General features: G+C 40.1%; 1 protein-coding gene across 1 annotated transcript in view; it reads left to right on the top strand.

The window, feature by feature from the left end:
- LOC308284550 (uncharacterized protein) overlaps positions 1 to 20,488 on the top strand; it is a 74,981-nt gene that overhangs the window by 49,217 nt on the left and 5,276 nt on the right. The window contains exons 11-14 of the mRNA XM_080725208.1: positions 1,333 to 1,581; positions 1,727 to 1,987; positions 5,848 to 6,141; positions 6,478 to 6,673. Of these exons, the coding sequence (XP_080581334.1) occupies positions 1,333 to 1,581; positions 1,727 to 1,987; positions 5,848 to 6,141; positions 6,478 to 6,673 (1,000 nt within the window). The remainder of the gene's footprint in view (positions 1 to 1,332; positions 1,582 to 1,726; positions 1,988 to 5,847; positions 6,142 to 6,477; positions 6,674 to 20,488) is intronic.

Below are 20,488 nucleotides of genomic sequence, written 5' to 3'. Positions count from 1 at the left end.
TCGTCTGTGTGGCTGCTTGCTACTGCCATCAGTGGTGGGAAAAGTACTCAAATGTCTTACAAGTATGGTTTATGCATGTTTTATTATAATTTATATCTGTGACTAGTAATGTTTTAAAGTAAATAGTTGAGTAAAAATACAATAGCATCGGAAATGTAGTGGAGTAGAAAGGAAAAAATACTGGGAATTGGACATACTACTTATGTCAAGTACAAATACCTACAAGTACAGTACTCAAGTAAATGTACTTAGTTACTTTGCACGACTGCTGCTGCTAACTGCACCTGCCTGTTGCTGCTAGGAACCCTTCACTTGGTGTCCTCTCTGCTATGACTTGTTCCAACACTGACAGCAGTTAGCAAGCTGCCACACAGACGAGACTCTGAAAAGGAGAAACACTGTTCCACTCTGCAAGGGATGGTCCCTCGACCATGCTCTCTCCCATTCCCAAAAAAGTTTATCTAGAAGAAGAAATAAAGTTTCCCCAGGACTACAGTGTGTTTCCCTGTCGGGCAACCACACTAATAATAATGATAACTAGACTGCACTCTGTAGAGGTGCAAACTTGCACCTTGTGCACTCGTGGCCATGAATGTCCTACTTGTGTGCCAGCAGAGCGTGCTTTGTTATTTATATCAGGTCGCACCAAGAATGCTAGTCCCTCACTGGCTGTTGATGGTGACATCACCAGGAATTCTGGTCCCTGATTGGCTACGGGCATAAACACAAAGAGATGGTGACAGTACTTGCGCACTCTGCTGGCGCAAGTAATAATTGCAACCGTCAGGTCACCAGGCCAATTTTTTGCAAAACACATTTTTGGACACTGCTCCTACAGATTTTGGCACACAGTATCTCTAAAGATCCATGGCTAAAGTCAACATGGATCTGTCCCATTTCCCATATTCCCTCCTGATTGGCTACGATTGCCTTCTAAAGTTTGTATTTGCGACGTGACGCGACGCTTAGGCACAACATACAGAAAATCAAGTTGTGGGGTCTGTATTGAATAAACGTTCAGGGGTGAGAGGAATGCAATAGTATTCAGGTCTGAAAATAACTTATAAATCCAATTTTGGATTCTCACAGATCCTAAACAAAAGAAAATCTGAAAAATAGAAACTTAATCTTCTACCCAAAAGGTACACAAAAGAAAATACTTTATTGTTCAGTGTTTTATAAATGTTTTGACCAAAGCTGGTGTAATTTAGAAAAAAACATTCAGGCATGGATTATTGTTATTGTTCTATTGGAAAATACATTTGCCTATACAGTACATTAATCAAAGACGTTTAGTTGAGAGCATAATTATTCATCTTTATTCCTCTACAGACTCCCCGGCAATTATCTCAGTATCAGTGGATCCACCAGGAGAAGTTGTTGAGGGCAGCAAAGTGACTCTGACCTGCAGCAGTGATGCCAACCCACCGGTAAACTACACCTGGTACAGAGACAGCAACGTCTCTATCTCCACTGGTCCTCAGCTGGTGATGGTCAATGTGCAATCTGCAGACTCTGGAAACTACACCTGTCAGGCAACAAACACACAGAGATCATCACCTCACCATCTAGATGTTCAGTGTAAGTGAGCTAAACTTTGTACCTTCTTTTGTTCTACTTTTCCATTAGGCCTACAGACAGCAACACAACTGCATAATTTGTTGAAGCATGTTTTTTTTGTGTCATAAAGAGGGCTGTTAAAGTTAAATAAATGTTTCTCCAACAGATGGTCCTAAGAATGTCTTTTTGGAAGTAAGTCCACCAGGAGATGTTGTCAAAGGAAGCTCGGTCACTTTCACCTGCAGCAGCAGTGAATCAAATCCACCAAGCCAGAGTTACTTCATTTTCAAAGACAAGACTATAGTGGCAGAGAAGGAGATATTTACCATCTCTAACATCCAACCCAGTGACAGTGGAACATACAACTGTAAGGCCATGAACAACATCGCTACAGTCAGTTCACCTGGAGTCAGTGTTGATCTTCACCGTGAGTATTTAATTAAATTAAGATCAATTTATATTGTGCCTAAAATGTATGCTAATTGGGCTGGGCCAGTTAGGGCACAGTCACAACTCTACAGCGTTCCCAGTAGGCGAAGGAAGAATTGCCACCCCACATGTTTCAAATCGGCCTCATGGTGGCGTTAGCAGGTCACTTCACGTTTGGATGATTCCTAAACCGTAGGTTGGAACATCAAAATGTTGTCCTGTTGCCTCTCTATTAATTCGGTAGCGTCTGCAAGGGTTTTATAATGAATTCAGTAGCAAACTGCCAGAATATTCAGTTTTACCGTATTTTCAAAGGCGCACGGGAACGTGTGCGCGTCCGTGCACATAGCCGTGTCTGTGTGGACACGATTGTGAATGTGTTGGAATTCACCCAGATAGGAAAGAATATTTCTCTGGTTGTTGTAGTTTCACCTAGTGTCCACTAAACAGCGTGTGAATGGACTCTGGGTGCTGTGGAATCCTAGAACCAGAGATAAACCCATTTACCTGCAGAAGAAGAAGTTGAACTGGATGGAGAAGTGCTTTTCATTTCCGAGTTATCTTTGCCTGCATCGGTCTCCTAGCAACCACGGATTGTTCTCTCAGTAACGAACAGCGATACATTGACTGCCAGGTATTAATGACCAGGTCCATTGTTGAAACAAGCAGTTAAAAGCAGGTCTTCAAATACAAGCCCCTAGGGGGCGATGTTTACTTTGTGTGACCATACTTCAGCAACAAGGTAAATAGGAGTCATTTTCGCTATCTTCCAATTCCAGTCGGCAGATTCGTCGCACCATGGGTGCCAAACTGCAGCCGGAAGTTTGGTAGAATGCACTGGAGTCAGTGGAAGCCTGTGGAGCAACCTATTTCTGAACAATTGAGACCTTTATAACATACTCAGCTCAGGAAAATAAAAGAAGGCATGTCAGAAATTCTTTTTCCTGGTGTGTTGATTCTCGATGTGTGCACGGTGTCATTTTATATCTAAAGAGAAAAAAGTATAGATAGTATACTGCGTATCTGGGAACCAAATCTCGCAATACTTCGGAGACAGAAACGATTATTATTATTATTATTATTTCATTATGTACTGTGCACTTCGAAAAGCAAGTGATTGTAAAAATACCTTTGATATGTTTTCTTTTATATTACTTAACAGGTTATATGACAAATGTCTCAGTCACTCATAAATAGTGTTTCTTCCAGGTTTGTTCATGAGCTGATCTAGCCAGCTCCATTCATTGTCAAGTATTTCATGGCACTTCCGGTGCGAGTTCTGGAACCCATGGTGAGCGTCATGGCTGGACATGGCGCATACCCTGTTGTCACGTGATATCCCTACTAGGCAGGGCAAAACATGTAAAAACCTGATTAAAGGGTGCACCAAACTTTTCTCAATTGATTCCTATGTATTTTTACCTGTAGAATCCATTTCTGCAATATACATTTTTATATTGCGCATAATTAATTAGATAATTAGCATTTTTAACTAATTATGCTAATTATCTCACCAATTATGCACAATACAACAATATACTTTGCAGAAATGGATTCTACAGGAAGAATTACATAAAGATTAACTGCGAAAAGTTTGGTAAACCCTTTTATCAATTTTTTGATGAATTCTTTCCCGTTCTTTCTGCCCATGAGTCAAATTATTTGTAACATGGGTGGAAATGACAGGACAAACCCTATTTAAAAAGGATTAAAGGGTTTACCAAACTTTTCTCTGTTGATTCTTATGTATTTTTGCCTGTAGAATCCATTTATGCAATATACATGTTTGTATCGTGCCTCATTAATGAGTTAATTAGCATATTTTACATTTGAGCGGAAATAAAAGGAAAAACCTATAACAATTTTGATAAAAGGGTTTAACAAACTTTTCTCAGTTGATTCTTATGTATTTTTTCCTGTACAATCCATTTCTGCTATGTACATTTTTGTATTGTGCATATTTAATGAGATAATTTACATATTTTACACATGGGCTTTAATAATTGTATAATAAATATGTGTACGGATAATTTGGCAGTCTTTAGGCCACAGCATATTTACATTTGATCAAAATGAATGTATTTTTATATCCATTGAAGTTTTTTTGCACCCCCTAGTGGAGGACCCCCGCCACTGCAGCGCACATACAATGCTGTAACTCGGGCTAGGAGCGACCGGGATGGCCAGATCGCCACCTAGTGGCCGACCCCTGCCACTGCAGCCCACTAAAAGCCCGTAACTCAGCCCCCCAGCGATCGATGTGACCTGACGGTCGCTTAACTCCCAATAAGGGAGTCTTACTGGTTAAAAGTCATCTAAGTAATGGCTCTCTCTGTCTGATGCATCTGGATCACTGCTGATTACAAAGTCAGTGTGCACACTCTGATGTGGAAGAAGGCATTTCTGATGTACATATAGATTCATTTTCAGAAGATGTAGCATCTTTTGTTTTCCGCCTCTTTTTAGCAGGTTTGTTGCTCTCATCATAGAAGCTGATGATGAGAGTAACGATGAAAGCCTGGAAAGTCAAAGAAGGACACCAAAGAGTCAGCAGTGATCCAGATGCATCAGATAGAGAGCGATTACTCAGATGACTTTTAACCAGTAAGACTCCCTAATCGGAGATAAGCGACCGTCAGGTCACCTCGGTCACTGGGGGGCCGAGTTACGGGCTTTTAGGGGCTGCACTGGCGGGGGTCGGCCGCTAGGTGGCGCAAAAACACTTAATTGGATGTAAAAATACATTCATTTTGATCAAATGTAAATATTCTGTGGCCTAAAGACCAAATTGTGTCTGCCTACTGCCAAATTATCATTATACAATTATTAAAGCCCATGTGTCAAATATGCAAATTATCTCATTAAATATGCACAATACAAAAATGTACATAGCAGAAACGGATTGTACATGAAAAAATACATAAGGATCAACTGAGAAAAGTTTGTTAAACCCTTTTATCAAATTGTTATAGGTTTTTCCTGTTATTTCCGCTCATATGTCAAATATGCTAATAACTCATTAATGAGGCACGATACAAAAATGTATATTGCAGAAATGGATTCTACAGGCAAAAATATATAAGAATCAACAGAGAAAAGTTTGGTAAACCCTTTAATCATTTAAATAGGGTTTGTCCTGTCATTTCCACCCATGTTACAAATAATTTGACACATGGACAGAAAGAACGGGAAAGAATTCATCAAAAATTGATAAAAGGGTTTACCAAACTTTTCGCAGTTGATCCTCATGTAATTCTTCCTGTAGAATCAATTTCTGCAAAGTATATTGTTGTATTGTGCATAATTAATGAGATAATTAGCATAATTAGTTTAATATGCTAATTGTCTCATTAATTACGCGCAATATAAAGATGTATATTGCATAACTCAACTCAACACAACACAACACAACACAACACAACACAACACAACACAACAGTGTTATCAGCGATAATGGTGTCGATCCTGCCGTACTCAAAACTCTGGTCTCTAAACTACTTCAATTCACTATGATGTGTTCTATGAACATTATTGAGGATTTAATGGCTGTTGTTCTTTTATATTATTGTACGTTTATTTAATCATATCTTGTAATTATGTCTCTACCATTTAAAAACTCAGATTTCAGTGGTGCTTTATGCAACTTTGACGATTGCATTAAAGATATAAGGACAATCTGACTCTGATTATAAACCACTTGAACCCCAGCTTCTATATTTTAGGCTAGGGGAAACATAAGCCAAACATCTACAATAAATGTGGTCGCCTGTAACGGCACTGTTATGTCGCTCCCCTTCACACTGGGTGTGGTTACTTGAACCTTACTTTTTTACAACATGTTCTGTTGTCTCTGTACAGCTGTCAGGTTGGTGGGAGGAACCAGTCACTGTACTGGTACACTGGAAGTGAAACACCGGAATGAGTGGAGACCAGCGGCTGATCCTTCGTCTAACTGGAACCTGACGTCATCATCTGTAGTGTGTAAACAGATTGACTGTGGCTCTGCTGCTGACACTAAATGGAGTCATGGTTCTGAACGTCAACCTGTATGGTGGATTACATCTTCTTGCGATGGTTCTGAATCTACACTGAGTGAATGTGGAACAATGCAGCGTGGTAAATCTGTGGACAGACTGGAGGTGATCTGCTCAGGTAACAAACAATGACTTCAACAACGACATTTATCTACAGTATATATTATCTATTTGTGTCACACACACACACACACACACACACACACACACACACACACACACACACACACACACACACGTTCATAGACCGATGGCAGAGACCTGCTCATCAGGAGCAGTTAGGGGTTCATAGTCTTGCTCAAAGACACTTTGACACTGACACTCGAGGGGAGCCCAGGATTGAACTGCGGGCGCTCTACATCCTGAGCCACTGTATAACCAGTTAAATAATAAATTATTGTTATTGTCCGTCCGACCACAACGTAATCTCATGCTATGTCTCCATCTGGTCCAGCCCTGTTCTCCAAGTGTGGAAAACCTGATCCTCCTGATACAGTCAAGGTCGTCAGAGGCAGGCCGTCTCGTCCTGGGGATCATCCCTGGCAGGTGTCCCTGCAGCGCAGAACCAAAGACTCATCAGAACCGTTCAAACATGCATGTGGAGGCGTCCTCATTGCATCCTGTTGGGTCCTCACTGCTGGCCACTGCATGTAAGCTGCTCTAAATTACTATTTTATTATGGTATAACGCAGGGCAGCCCCATCCTAGTGTCAGCCTCCTGCTGTGTGGATTCCAGAGCAGGAACATCCATAACTGAACCTTCTGTGAGCACCACACTCTTCGTCTCTTCTTTGAATCCACCACCCAGATAGAGATAAGTTGGGACAAGAGCAGGCTCCAGTTGTTAATTCTCACAGCATTTCTCACAGAGGAAGCTCAGAACGTTTGCTTTGTTAGCTGACACTGCAAAAAACTCTTTGGATCAGGAGCTGTGTACTGCTCACTGACTTCATATACTCTGTCTGATTGTGATGGTCCGTGTCGCTGTTCCTGTTCAGCTGACTTAAGGCTGGATCCACTGTACCTGTCACAACAGAAGTGTATGATCTCAGTGCCAGCAGGTGCATCATTCAGCAGCAGGTCTTTGTATTGCTCAGCAATGGTTCTAAATCGTTCACCTTTGTGAAAAGACCATTGTTGTATCGCGCACATAGCATCAACGACTAATGCTGTCTTTTTGTCATCTTGAGGTAGATCAGGGATGCTGGTCACTTTGGTCTCCTCTTTCAGGATCTTTACAAGGCTTGCTTTGGTACCCGTTCTCATACCTCACATCTTCCTGGAAGAGGGACGGGGGAAAGTCACTGCACTCATAGTTGCCTATGAAGTCAACAATGTCGAGTTCTCCACCACTGGCGATGATCTGTGTCATGCGCAGAAGGGCAGTAACTTCATTGCTCTTGCCAGGTGCAGAAGATTTCGCCCTGGACTTCTTTTGCTTCATGTTTTGTGTATGGAAGGCTTCACAATATGTGTCTTCTTCTGATCACTGGACAGTGACTCAGACAGTGCCTTCAGACCAATTACTTTCACACTCGTCTTGACTGAGCAATCTGCACACTGTCCAGTTGATATGTTGATCAGGGATGTTGAGGCTGTTTTGAATGGGTTGGTCTCTACTGCTGCCATGACCTTGACCATCATCTCTGCATCCCTGGTGACACGACTCCAACCATATTCATGGTGTGGGTTGGAAGAATGAAGGTGCAGCATAGACTTCAGCTCTGAAGAGCATTGCTTGAAATGGATCTCACTTCGGGGAGACCAAAAAAAGGCGCAGTGCCATCTAGTGGCTTTAGTGGGAACATGCATCAACAAGGCATCAACTGAAAGCTTATTATGTGCTTTTTTTTAGAATGAATTATCACAGAGATATTCAACCAGAGAGAGAAAGCTGTCATCTGTCCCTTTTTCACAATAGGGGTGTTTGAACCCACCCTGTAGCTTTCCAGTAGCTAGATGACCAGAATGTCCACCCAGGTTGTGATCCTTGAAGGTCCTTGATATAATTTCTGGTGCAAAACCTTTTACAACGTTCCAAGTCTGATTTTCCAAAAGAATTGGGTATTTGTATGGCTAATGGAATGTATTTGTGTAGAGACTCGAACATATCAAGGAACCGCTCCATCCCCATTGAAAAGCACAATCCACCTTCATATGTAGTTTTAACTTCAAAGTCGGAAAAGGTCATGAAAGCAGCAAAGATAGCTGATCTACAAGCTCAATGTTCTGCCAATCCGTAGAGTACATCTGTAGAGTACTTACAATTTACAATTTAGGCATTTAGCAGATGCTTTTAATCCAAAGTGACTTACAATAAGCAGGCATCAATATAATACGCAAGATAATATGTCAGTACATCAACAGCAATAACTTCAAACTTTTCTCTGGATAAATGATAGATAGATAGAAAGACAAGACAAGAACAGAGTACAGTAAAGAGCAAGGTTCATCAAGAGAGTGAACAAATAATATATATATATATATATATATATATATATATATATATATATATATATATACACACACACACACACACACACACACACACACACACACACACACACACACACACACACATATAGGAAACACTACGAGAGAATTGAGAACTAGAATCACAGAACATAAAAGTAACATCAGAACCAAAGTTGAAAAATCCCCTATAGCTTGACATTTTAATGACACAGGACATGATATGTGTACATTGAAGTTCCAAGGTATAGAATTAGTTGAACCCCTTAACCCTTAAGTGCTGTTCGGGTCATTTTGACCCGTTTTACATTTTCATTTGGAAAAAAAAGGTAGAAGTTAAAAATGTTTCCACCTGAAACTCACTGGCCTTAAAGATTCTTCTGAGATGAACATGTAAAAAAAATATTTTTGCACTACACCCATGCTACACCCCCCTCATATTTTTTGAACCTTAAGTGCTGTTCGGGTCATTTTGACCCGGAAGCACAGAAATACACAGTATTATGCCAAAACACAGACACACAGTCACCCCCACTTCTAACACCCCCCTTCCGAAACCCCATTCCGAACCCTCCCCCCCTTCCTATAAGCATGAGCAATATTGCCCAGTATTAAATTAAGTAGTTTTTTTTTACATGGATTTCAGCTAAATCAGTAAAAACGCCTAGCTCTTTCAGTGTTTAATGTGATATAGCAAAGCAGAAATGCAAACATTTACCAAATATACCATATGAATTGTTTGGTATTGAGTCAAAGTCAATGTATCATGATGATTTGTTAAGTTCAAATTTATATTAGTGTTGTTTTTTTTTAAACCAAATATCCACCGGGTCAAAATGACCCGAACAGAACGAAGGTGTAGTGAATCTGAACAGAACTTAAGGGTTAATTAGTTCCTTGGGTGCAAATTATTTGGGAAAATGTGTTGATTTGTCTTCAATAATTATGGTATATTCTATTATCTCCATCTTATGTTTTGTTTTGGGGCTAGGTTTAAGAAAAGGTTAAAAATGAACCCCAAGCGACATTGACTGACCATAGCAACAAGTTGAAATATTGACTAGACACCATTAGGGTCAAGCACGTTGTATAAAAAGAATACACCTTGATGTATTTGTACAAAGAGAAATATAGGCCTATATGTGTGTGTTTGAAATGTTCCGTTTCTGTCCTGAAATAGGGTCAAGATGTGCTTGAATGTTAAAAATGACGTAAATGAATTCCTTGTATCAAGATCATATAGAAAAATGTGTTCATTTGTCCCGGGAGGTTGTTTACTTCAAGAGTTATGACATTTTCTGTCATGTCCATTGTATGGTTCAGATTGGAGATAGATGTAAGCAAAGGTTAAAAATGAACCCCATGGGACATTAGTTGACCACGGCAACAAACAGAATTCATAACTAGACACCACAAGGGCCCTAATAAACATGTGGTATAACACATTAATGTATTTGTACAAAGAGAAATATAGATGCTTTTTGAACATTTTCTGGTTTTTCACTGTTTCTGTCCTGAAATAGGGTGAAGATGTGCTTGAATGTAAAAAAAAAAAAAAAAATTACATAAATGAATTCCTTGTATCAAGATAAATAGAAAATGTGTTAATTTGTCCCTGTAGGTTGTTTACTTCAAGTGTTATGGCATTCTTTGTTATGTCCATTGTATCGTTCAGATTGGGGATAGATGTAAGAAAAGGTTAAAAATTAACCCCATGAGACATTAGTTGACCACGGCAACAAGCAGAAATCATAACTAGACACCATAAGGGTCTTAAAAAAAAACAGGTTTCGAAAACATGTAATTTGGGTGCCGTCGGACCCCTCTCTCCTGCTCTACTAATATATATATATATATATATATATATATATATGGGTCAGTGACGTGACGCCCCAAAAAATTTGTTTTTAAAAAAACTTTAAATTGCAGGCATAAAAGTTATTTACTTTTGTTATACTCACTCTCAACCTTATGGAAATACATTTTGTTTTTAGATATTTTATTGGAATCAGACTTTATTCAGCAGTTTGTTGTACTTGTGCCTAAAATCGTCATATGGTGTGACATGAAAATAATTGTTCATAAAATGAAAATGGAGTACATCTTTCTTAAGTTACTCACTTTATCAAAGTCCTTTATCATAACTAACCAGTGATCCACTATAGTTTTTTGAAAATTAATTATATCTGTATATTTTTTTCATAATCGACACTCTGTGTGAGGCCCATGTTCATGATCTTACAACATATTTTAAATGTATTCTGTCAAAACTTTCTCTAAAATTACACAAATATTTGTGACTCTTCCTGATAATATTCTCTATGTAATCCATAAACATTTTTTTGGTTTAATCATTAATAAAGGTATGATTTTTCACTATTTGGAATGTCACACCAAATGATTTAGTGTCACACCGTATGATCATATCTTCATGTGTCAAAGCAAACTGTGTTTTAACCTACCTATTAGTGAGTACTGAACTTTACTGATTGATTAAACAATTACCCAGGATAACATGGCCTTAATATTTCTGAACAGGATATTATTGTAGGGCTTTAACATGGGATAAGAAAGAATTGTAGTAGTAGATGGATGATGAGGATGTGCACAGGAATGCTACGCACACCTAAGTCTTCTGCCGGCCCACGGCAGAAGGATCCTAAAGAGACAATAAGGCGCATAGCCACACTTGGAGCCAAGGCAACATTTTATTAACACCAATTAGTGGAAACAGAACTCAGCATTCAGGTAAATTGCTTTTTTCCGAAGTCTCCTGAACTTGAACACAGCATTTTGTGTTGAACAAATGTAATTAGGAATCATGACATTACACCACATCTCCACTAGCTAAAGAGTGCTGGGTTGCGCAACTCCGAAAATAGCTGATCTACAAGCTCTCGCAGCACAACGTGTTGAGAGCTTGTAGATCAGCTATTTTCGCTAGTTTTGTCTCGGGTCCTACCTTAACACTGTCCACTGTCCAGTCCAGTGAGTGAAAGTACAAAAGTATTAGATCAGATTAGATTATACATTTAGACTGTATTGTACATCAGCCAGTCGTATTTGGTGAGGGTAGCAAACCGGCTGCCTTGTTGCGGTTCTGCTATGCCACAGACAACCTCCTGCTCTTCGTAGAAAATGCAGTCTCGCCCCTTTGGCTCCTCTCTCCTTGCTGGGTCATTGTTTAGTTTCTCCCTGTACTTTCTCGTTCTCTCAGCACTTGTCATTTTCCAGCTGACAAAAGAAAATGGAATGTATAGTTTAAGACAAAGAGAAAATATTGTTTAGATTGAAACAATATGTTAAGGTTTCTGTGAAGGGGTTTCTGCTCTGTCTGATGAATTTGAAGTATCACTGAATGAAGCTAAATTACATTTTATGTAAAAATGTTTAAAACAAATGTTTAAATGTACAAAAGAAACATGGAACTTTGTTATGTATTGTTATATCTGTAGTTAAATACAGTATAAATCATATGGTGTGACAATCAAGTCATATGGCGTGACAAGCAGACATGTCACACCATTATGATTAAGTGTCACACCATATTACGTTTTCTGCATTTAGGTTTACCTTGAGGCTACTATGTACACATTAGCCCTTAAGTGCTGTTCGGGTCATTTTGACCCGTTTTACATTTTCATTTGGAAAAAAAAGGTAGAAGTTTAAATTGTTTCCACCTGAAACTCACTGGCCTTAAAGATTCTTCTGAGATGAACATGTAAAAAAAATATTTTTGCACTACACCCATGCTACACCCCCCTCATATTTTTTGAACCTTAAGTGCTGTTCGGGTCATTTTGACCCGGAAGCACAGATGCACAGAAATACACAGTATTATGCCAAAACAGAGACACACAGTCACCCCCACTTGTCACCCCCACTTCTAACACCCCCCTTCCGAAGCCCCATTCCGAACCCTCCCCCCCTTTCCGCACCCCCCCCCCCTCCCTACACTTAACCCCTGATGCACAGAAATGCAAGGAATCATGTACAAACAAAGATACACAATCACCCCCTAACCCCTTCCACCCCTCCAACCCCCCTCACCTTGCCCTTATCCCCTCCCCTCCAAACCCCCCAACCCCCCCCCCCCCCCCTCCCACCTCCCTCCCACACACCCCCCCCCCACCCCAGATGCACAGAAATAAAAGAAAGCATGTATACTAACACAGACACACAGTCACCTCCTTCCCCCCCTCCCCCTCCTATCGCCCTCACCCCCCCACACCCTTCACCCCCTCTCCTCCTCACCCCCTCCCCTCCTCACCCCTCACCCCTCCCCTCCTCACCCCTCACCCCTCACTTATCTGAAGTTTTCCTTGTGACTGTATATCTTAGGGGAAATTGTACATTATTTTACATAAACATAAGGTGCTGTAAAGTAACACTGATGAAAATGTTGTTTACAGGGGTGCCCTGAGACCAAAGTGTTTGAAAACCTCTGTCCTAGTGTATACGGTCAAGTGTATATTCATATGTGACGTTCATGTGTGTTCACATGTGTGTTCAGCTCTATGTGAGAATGATGTCCTGTTGAACCACCAAGTATTCAATTAATGGGCATGTTGTTCATAAAAATATTGTCTGATTTTCATTTTGTCCTATAAGCATGAGCAATATTGCCCAGTATTAAATAAAGTAGTTTTTTTTACATGAATTTCAGCTAAATCATTAAAAACGCCTAGCTCTTTCAGTGTTTAATGTGAAATAGCAAAGCAGAAATGCAAACATTTACCATATATATCATATGAATTGTTTGGTATTGAGTCAAAGTCAATGTATCATGATGATTTGTTAAGTTAAAATTTATATTAGTGTTGTTTTTTTTTAAACCAAATACCTCCCGGGTCAAAATGACCCGAACAGAACGAAGGTGTAGTGAATCTGAACAGAACTTAAGGGTTAAGAGAGGAGGAGACAGAGACCGATTGCTATTACAGAGAGGCTTTTTGGATCCACTACATGAACACAGAGTTCCCTAAAGGTTTAAACAAAGAATTAATACTAAACTGTTTTCTATAAATGTATCTCTGTGGGATTTGTTATTTTCTATTTTCTATGAGACACAGCTATGAAAAAAAAAAAAAAAACATCACGAGGATGCAACTGGGACGTATCATCAGTGATGTAGCCTGGGGTCGACGGGTGTTTCGGATCTCGCAACATACACCCTCGCCCAGGTGACCCAGCCGGGGTTGATCAAGTCCTGACTTACGTCCCAGTAGCTATCCACGATCAGTCCTATTAGGGAAAGACCAGGGTCACTCAATGTGCTGCACTGGAACTACTCTGCCGGGATTGGGGGCAGCGCCACTCTGGCGCATGGAAGAACTAGGCTCTATGGGTTGATTCCTGGCCGGGCCCCTCCTACGTCTCACCAGGTCCTCTCCTGCTCTCACCAGGTTCAGAACCTTTGTGTTGCACCAGACTCCGAATCCAACATTCCATTCAGCTGCTGCAGGTGGTTGGGCCGCAAGGGTTGGCCAGTGGTAGTACTGCAAGCTGTATTGTATTTCATATAATCAACAATATAGGCCTATATACGTCACTTCCACTGCATGTTAGTAACACTGATGATGGCCTATAAGGGCCAAAACACGTCTGTCCTCCTCTGACTACTGCTGCTGCTGTTCCACACTTCCACTATTAAAAATCACACCCGTGTGAACTGAGCGGTGGTCGTGGGGGGGGGGGGGGGGGAGGGGTGCCTGTGTGTGTGGGGTGGGTGTGTGTGTGTGTGTGTGTGTGTGTGTGTGTGTGTGTGTGTGTGTGTCTGGCCTGGCCTGAACAACAGCGCCCCTCCCTTAACATGTGTGGTGAAAAAAGGTACTTCAGGCTACATACAGACACGCACACACGCATACACACACGGCCACGTATAGGAGACGGTGTAACCACCGCTCAAAAAGACTCTTAATGAAAACGTGAATGCGGGTTGCTTCTCTTATGTTATCCCGAATTCCGCACCCAAGATACCCAGAAATACGGCAAATTCAACAACGAGTTGAGCAAACCAGTTCATTGAAGCACTACACTAGACAGCCACAGGATCTACCAATCATGTTTGTTAAAAAAAGAAAAAAAAAGTTCTATGTAGGCTGAGTGCCTTCGATTGAACAATGATTTAATCACCAAGTGCCACAGTATTTTATTGAATGTATTTTATCATATGTTGGAGGCTTGGGGTGAAAGCAATCTGAGTAAACGTAATCTGAGTATTTCTGAAATTTTCGATTTTCTTTAACTCAGAACAGAAAAAATACGGCCGGTAGAGAAGGGTTCATTTTAAACATGAATGTGATCTTGAATTAGATCAGACGTGTCAACATTAACCCATTCAGGCAGGGTACACATTTTAGTGTATGGGAGGGGCTTATAAGCTATATATTAATAAGTATTACAGTACATGTACAGTATGTATCAACATATTTGTTTTTGTAGGCTAATTTCTGAGTTGGGCCTAACTATAGGTTAGGCCTAAATGGGTTAAAGAGTTTGACATATGCACACACCGTGGGCATCCAGGATGTTAACTCTTATACTGCTTTGGACGTTCCTGTTCGCCCCAATTCTCAAGAGACCTCCGCGCCAATACGGCGCTCGTTCGCGTTCGTTCGTTTACCTTGTTGATGTCCTTAAGCTGATGAGGGGTCGCGCCGCCGTGTACTGTAAACACATTTTCCGCGGTGATGGTGTAAAAAATCCATTATGCGTTAACATCAACGGAGACCAATTCACTTCCTTGTTGATTTCTCTGGCTGTGAGGCTCTGTGGCCAGTGACTGGTCTGAATGCACGGCAACACATAACAGGCAAATTCACATTCATTCTCGCATGACGCCGCCCTCTGCTGCCTGGCAGACCAAAGTGCACTATTGCACAATCAAAAAAAATAATAATAATAAATAAATAAATGTCTATCTATCTACTATAACGTCGCAAATGTAAGCCGCTTTTTGATGGCACCAGACCCAATAAATAAATAAATAATCTGGCAGTAGGAGAGTTAACATCAACTCAACACAATGTGGGGTTTGAACTCGCAACCTTCCGCATAATCAGGCACAGGTACTAACCACTACACTACGGCTGTCACACGTTATTGACCAGTCATGTTTTTTTTTAAGTTTAATTTAATGTATTTGACACACTGAGTGCCTTTTATTAAACTGAGTGCCACAATATTTTAATGTTTTTTCCATATTTTGGAGGCTCGACGTAAAAGTAATTGAGTAAATGTAAGCAAGTGTTTCTGGAATTTTCCTGCAATCTTATTTTCTTTCAAAGTGACATAGCACCCCCCTTTGGCCAATTGGGGTAAGATTGGTTTCAGTGATATTTAGACTAACCCTCTACAGTAGTTCATCATGAATAATTGACTTTGCATGTATGTTTTAGAGGCAGAAGAATAATTTGCATAAAAATGCAATATTCATTGACTTTGACAGATCTTTAGATATTGGTCCAAAGTTCATGTAAAAAAAGTTCTGTGCATGTGACGCAAAAATTCCAGAATAAAAGGGTTTAAGCGTTGTACAAACTGCTCAAAATGGCAGAAAATCAATGGGCGGAGCTTACTTAAAGACACAGATGGCTTCCGCTTGAGTCAAGGCATGTAAGCAACTTGCATGTCTTTAAACGAAACGAGGCATGAATTATGCCCGTTTAAAGTTTGAATTTTCAAATGCTTCGTATAGCGCCCCCCTTTGGCCAATTGTAATATGGTTATAGTGATATGGTTTCAGTGATATTTGGACTAACCCTCTACATCTTTGCCAAATGCCATGAACGTGTCACTTTGCATGTATGATTTAGAGGCAGAAGAATAATTTGCATAAAACTGCAGTATTCAGTGAATTATTAAAAAATAATGTTTCACTTTTAAAAAAATCCGCGAGACAGATCTAACCGTATTGGTCCAAAGTTCATGTAAAAACAGTTTTGTGCACATGACGCGAAAATCCCAGGAGGAGATAGATTTTTACAGTTTTTCGTATAATTCAAAATTGTGGGAGAACTAAAGGTCAGAGGTCAAAAGTCAGAGTGTAAAAGTTGTTCGGCATGAGGAGACGCATACGTGTATACAGGTTTCCTGGCTGTATCTCAAACAGAGCATGAGCTATACCTGTTCAAAGTTTGCATTTTCAAAGGCTTCCTACAGAGCCACCCTTTGGTCAATTGTTGCAAGCTTCGTGTTTTAGTCGTTTGGAATAGTCCTCTACCATACTGCCGAGTTTCGTAAAAAGCGACTGCTCGGTCAAGCCACTAGAGAAAAAGTGGCGGAATAATAATAATAACTAGAAAAGAAAATTTCTAAGAAATTTTAAGTGTGCCTGCAGCTCGCTAAGTGTGTGCAACCTTGTATGTGTTAACATTAGCATATTTGTTAGCATTAGCATTTGTTAGCATTAGCATGTGTTAGCATTAGCATTTGTTAGCATTAGCATTTGTTCGCATTAGCATTAGCGGTTACGTTTTGCGCGTTTGTGGTGCCCCCTATGGGTCGAAGTGGAAATGCTTATGGGTATATGTTCAGTATAGCGCCCCCCTCTTGTGGTTAGAATTTGGTGTTGACTGGATGTTTCGTTTGTGATTTATGGCTACTTCTTACAAAACGGGCTCCTCCCGCTAACTTTGGAACCCTGTTACGGAAGAACGGTATGGACTATCAAAATATTGTTTAAATATGTTTATCGCATGAGTCCATAGATCGTGTGTATCGATTTTTGTGACATTTGGAGAAAATATGTAGGAAAAGGAGCAAAAAGTGTGTTTTGAAGAAAATTCAAAATGGCGGAAAATCTATCCTGACGCAAATGGGCGTGGCCTATATGAGGAGATGCGTCATGACCCAAGGAATCCAGGGAAAAATGAATTTTTATTTTCCGACCCACGGTTCAAGAGTTACAGGCCGAAAGGTAAAGTGGACTGTTATAGCGCCACCATGAGGCCAACTGACGAAATTTTTTTTTATTTAATCCTTGATATCATTATAAATCTCCTCTCCAAGTTTTGAAACTGTAGCCCCTATGGTTTGCGAGAAAAAAAATATTGAATGTGTGTTTTTGCGATTCCTATTATAAGTCAATGGGTAAAATTAATTCACTAATAAATTAATATCAATTAAACGATACAACTTTTCTCTTAGAAAAGTAATAGCACACCATTCCCGGCCGAGCCGCACGTTTTGATGTATATATTGCGGCGGTGGCGTAAATCGTGCGGCACTTATTACGTGCCGAAATTTGCAAGAACATTACCGACTTACTTACTTACTTACTTAAGTATGGCGGATTACAATAAGTGTTCTGCTATTGCATAGCAGGCACACTTAACGAGTTTCGAGGCGATACCATGCTGCGAACTGGAGTTCTAGCTGTTTAAAGCTCAGCCAATAGGAAGATAGGGCGGGGCTTAATAGGGGGCGGGGCTTAAGTAATGAGTCCCTATTGGCCGTTTAAGTCCAGACACCAAGTTTCAAGACGGTGTCATGCTGTGAACTGGAGTAATGGCTGTTTAAAGCCCATCCAATAGGAATTCACGTTGCTAGGCAGAAGTGCGTGATTCAAAACAGCGGCACAGTTCGGTCACTGGAGACGCCCTTATACTCTATAGAAACGCCCCTCTTAACAACACACACGCATTTAATTGTTAAAGCCTGCACTTGACACTTTTGTGCTGTGCTCAAAATAAACTTGACACTTGTACTTTGAAAGACCTCTCATTTTATTTATCTTCTGTGCTGGTTGTTTTTTTAATGGGTTGGCATGGTACACAAAGAGAAATTAGAATTAGTGAAAACGGATCACAACACACTTTGAAAAGATAAAAATATACTGTCTTGTTTTGTTCACAACTAGAAAATGCAGACATAACTTAGAAGACATAACTGTTTATTTACAACAGCCAAAAATGTACTGCAGTTGTAAAACATGGGCTGTAGGAAACAACTAGAAAAGAAAATTTCCAAGAAATTTTAAGTGTGCCTGCAGCTCGCTAAGTCTGTGCAACCTTGTGTAGCGGTTGGTGTTAGCATTAGCGTTACATTTTTTAACATTAGCATTTTTTGCATAAGCTTTAACATTATGGTTCTTCATATGACACCACCCACAGCCATTTCGACTAATTAGTGGCGTTTTAGCGCATTTTTGGCCGTTATCACGGGTCGCACTTTAACGACAGTTTTTTGAGAAAAAATTGTTTTGTGAGAAAAAAAAGTAAAAAAAAAATTGAGAAAAAAAATTTTTTTTGAGAAAAAAAAATGAGAAAAAAAATTTTTGAGAAAAAAAATTTTTGAGAAAAAAAATTTTTTTGAGAAAAAAAAATGTTTTGAGAAAAAAAAATTGAGAAAAAAAAAATTTGAGAAAAAAAAATTTTTGAGAAAAAAAATTTTTTTGAGAAAAAAAAATTTTGAGAAAAAAATGTTTTTGAGAAAAAAGAATTTGAGAAAAAAAAAATTTTTGAGAAAAAAAAATTGAGAAAAAAAAAATTTTGAGAAAAAAAAATTGAGAATAAAAAAATTTGAGAAAAAACATTTTTTTGAGAAAAAAAAAATTATGACACCAGCCGCGAGTCTGTACGACAAACGGTTCATGAGTTATAGAGGCACTTCCTGCTTGGCGAAGGACACTTCCTGTTACAGAGGGGGCGGGGCTTAATCAATTACAGCTCATCCCTATTGGCCGGAAAAAGACCAAAGTTGTGTGTGCATTTTAAAGTTTAAATCACGTTGCTAGGCAAAAGTATGGCAGAGTTATGTGGCGCCAAAGTTTCTGGGTTTTTTTCGGAGTCCCCCATTCTAAGTCAATGGGGTTTTTGGGCGTCGTTTTTTGCGAATTACATCGCAATCGTATCGCGGATCGGAAAGAAAAGTAATAGCACACCATTCCCGGCCGAGCCGCACATTTTGATGTATATATTGCGGGGGTGGCGTAAATTGTGCGGCACTTATTACGTGCCGAAATTTGCAAGAACATTACTGACTTACTTACTTACTTACTTAAGTATGGCGGATTACAATAAGTGTTCTGCTATTGCATAGCAGGCACACTTAATTAAGGAAACCATAAAATGTGAATTAACATTCATACTCGGCATTTCCTTAAAGCTTATCCGAATTCGCCTTTACTTTAACATTAAAACCCGAACTACTGTCATACTCAAGATAACTTATAACGTGTCGGGTTATTGTTAAAGTAACGCGCTACGTGCCTGACAGAGATGACAGCGTCCCCACCCGGGTGCCGCCACGGGCAAATCAGAGGCAAGCGGAACGAGAGGGGCGTCTCCACTGGCCGAACTACGCCGCTGTTTTGAATCACGCGGCAGAAGTATGGCAGAGTTATACATGTGGTGCCAAAGTTTCTGTTTTTTTTTTTTTTTTTTTTTGAGTCCCCCATTCAAAGTCAATGGGGTTTTTGGGCGTTGTTTTTTGAGAATTACGTCGCCATGGTAATGTGGATCGGAAAGAAAAGTAATAGCACCCCATTCCTGGCCGACCCATGCATTTTGATGTATATATTGCGGGACAACTGAACAACTGATGAACGTGGAGTTACAGATGGAGGGAAACACTATTGCTGTGGGACCCCATTTTGAGTAGGTTGTGAGATAGTAATGATGAAGTACAATATGAATGAGTGGCCTTTGCCACTGCGTGGCTTGGCCACTAACTAGAAACGATGTCACAGCCAGACGCACACAAGCACCCTCCCTGGAAGGTCCTTAGAGGTCAGAGTCAGTACAACTATAGTTCCGTCATCCTAGGTTAGGAAGGTAGTCCTCGACGATCGATCTTTGTGTGTCTCGTTATACAGCTTAAGGGCAGCCAGAACAAAAGACTTTCCTAGTCTCTCGCATCTCCGTCCTGGGTAGACAAAACGGTCTCAGTCTTCTCAGGAAGAACAGCCTGCTTTTCCCCTTGCTGTGAAACGCCTCTGCGTTGTCCGATCAGTCCAGTGAATTGTTCAGGTGCACTCCTAGGAATTTGTA

This window comes from Nannobrachium achirus, assembly GCF_963921795.1.
Source record: "Nannobrachium achirus genome assembly, chromosome: 5".
NCBI lineage: Eukaryota > Metazoa > Chordata > Actinopteri > Myctophiformes > Myctophidae > Nannobrachium > Nannobrachium achirus.
This window is presented reverse-complemented; position numbering and strand designations above follow the sequence as displayed.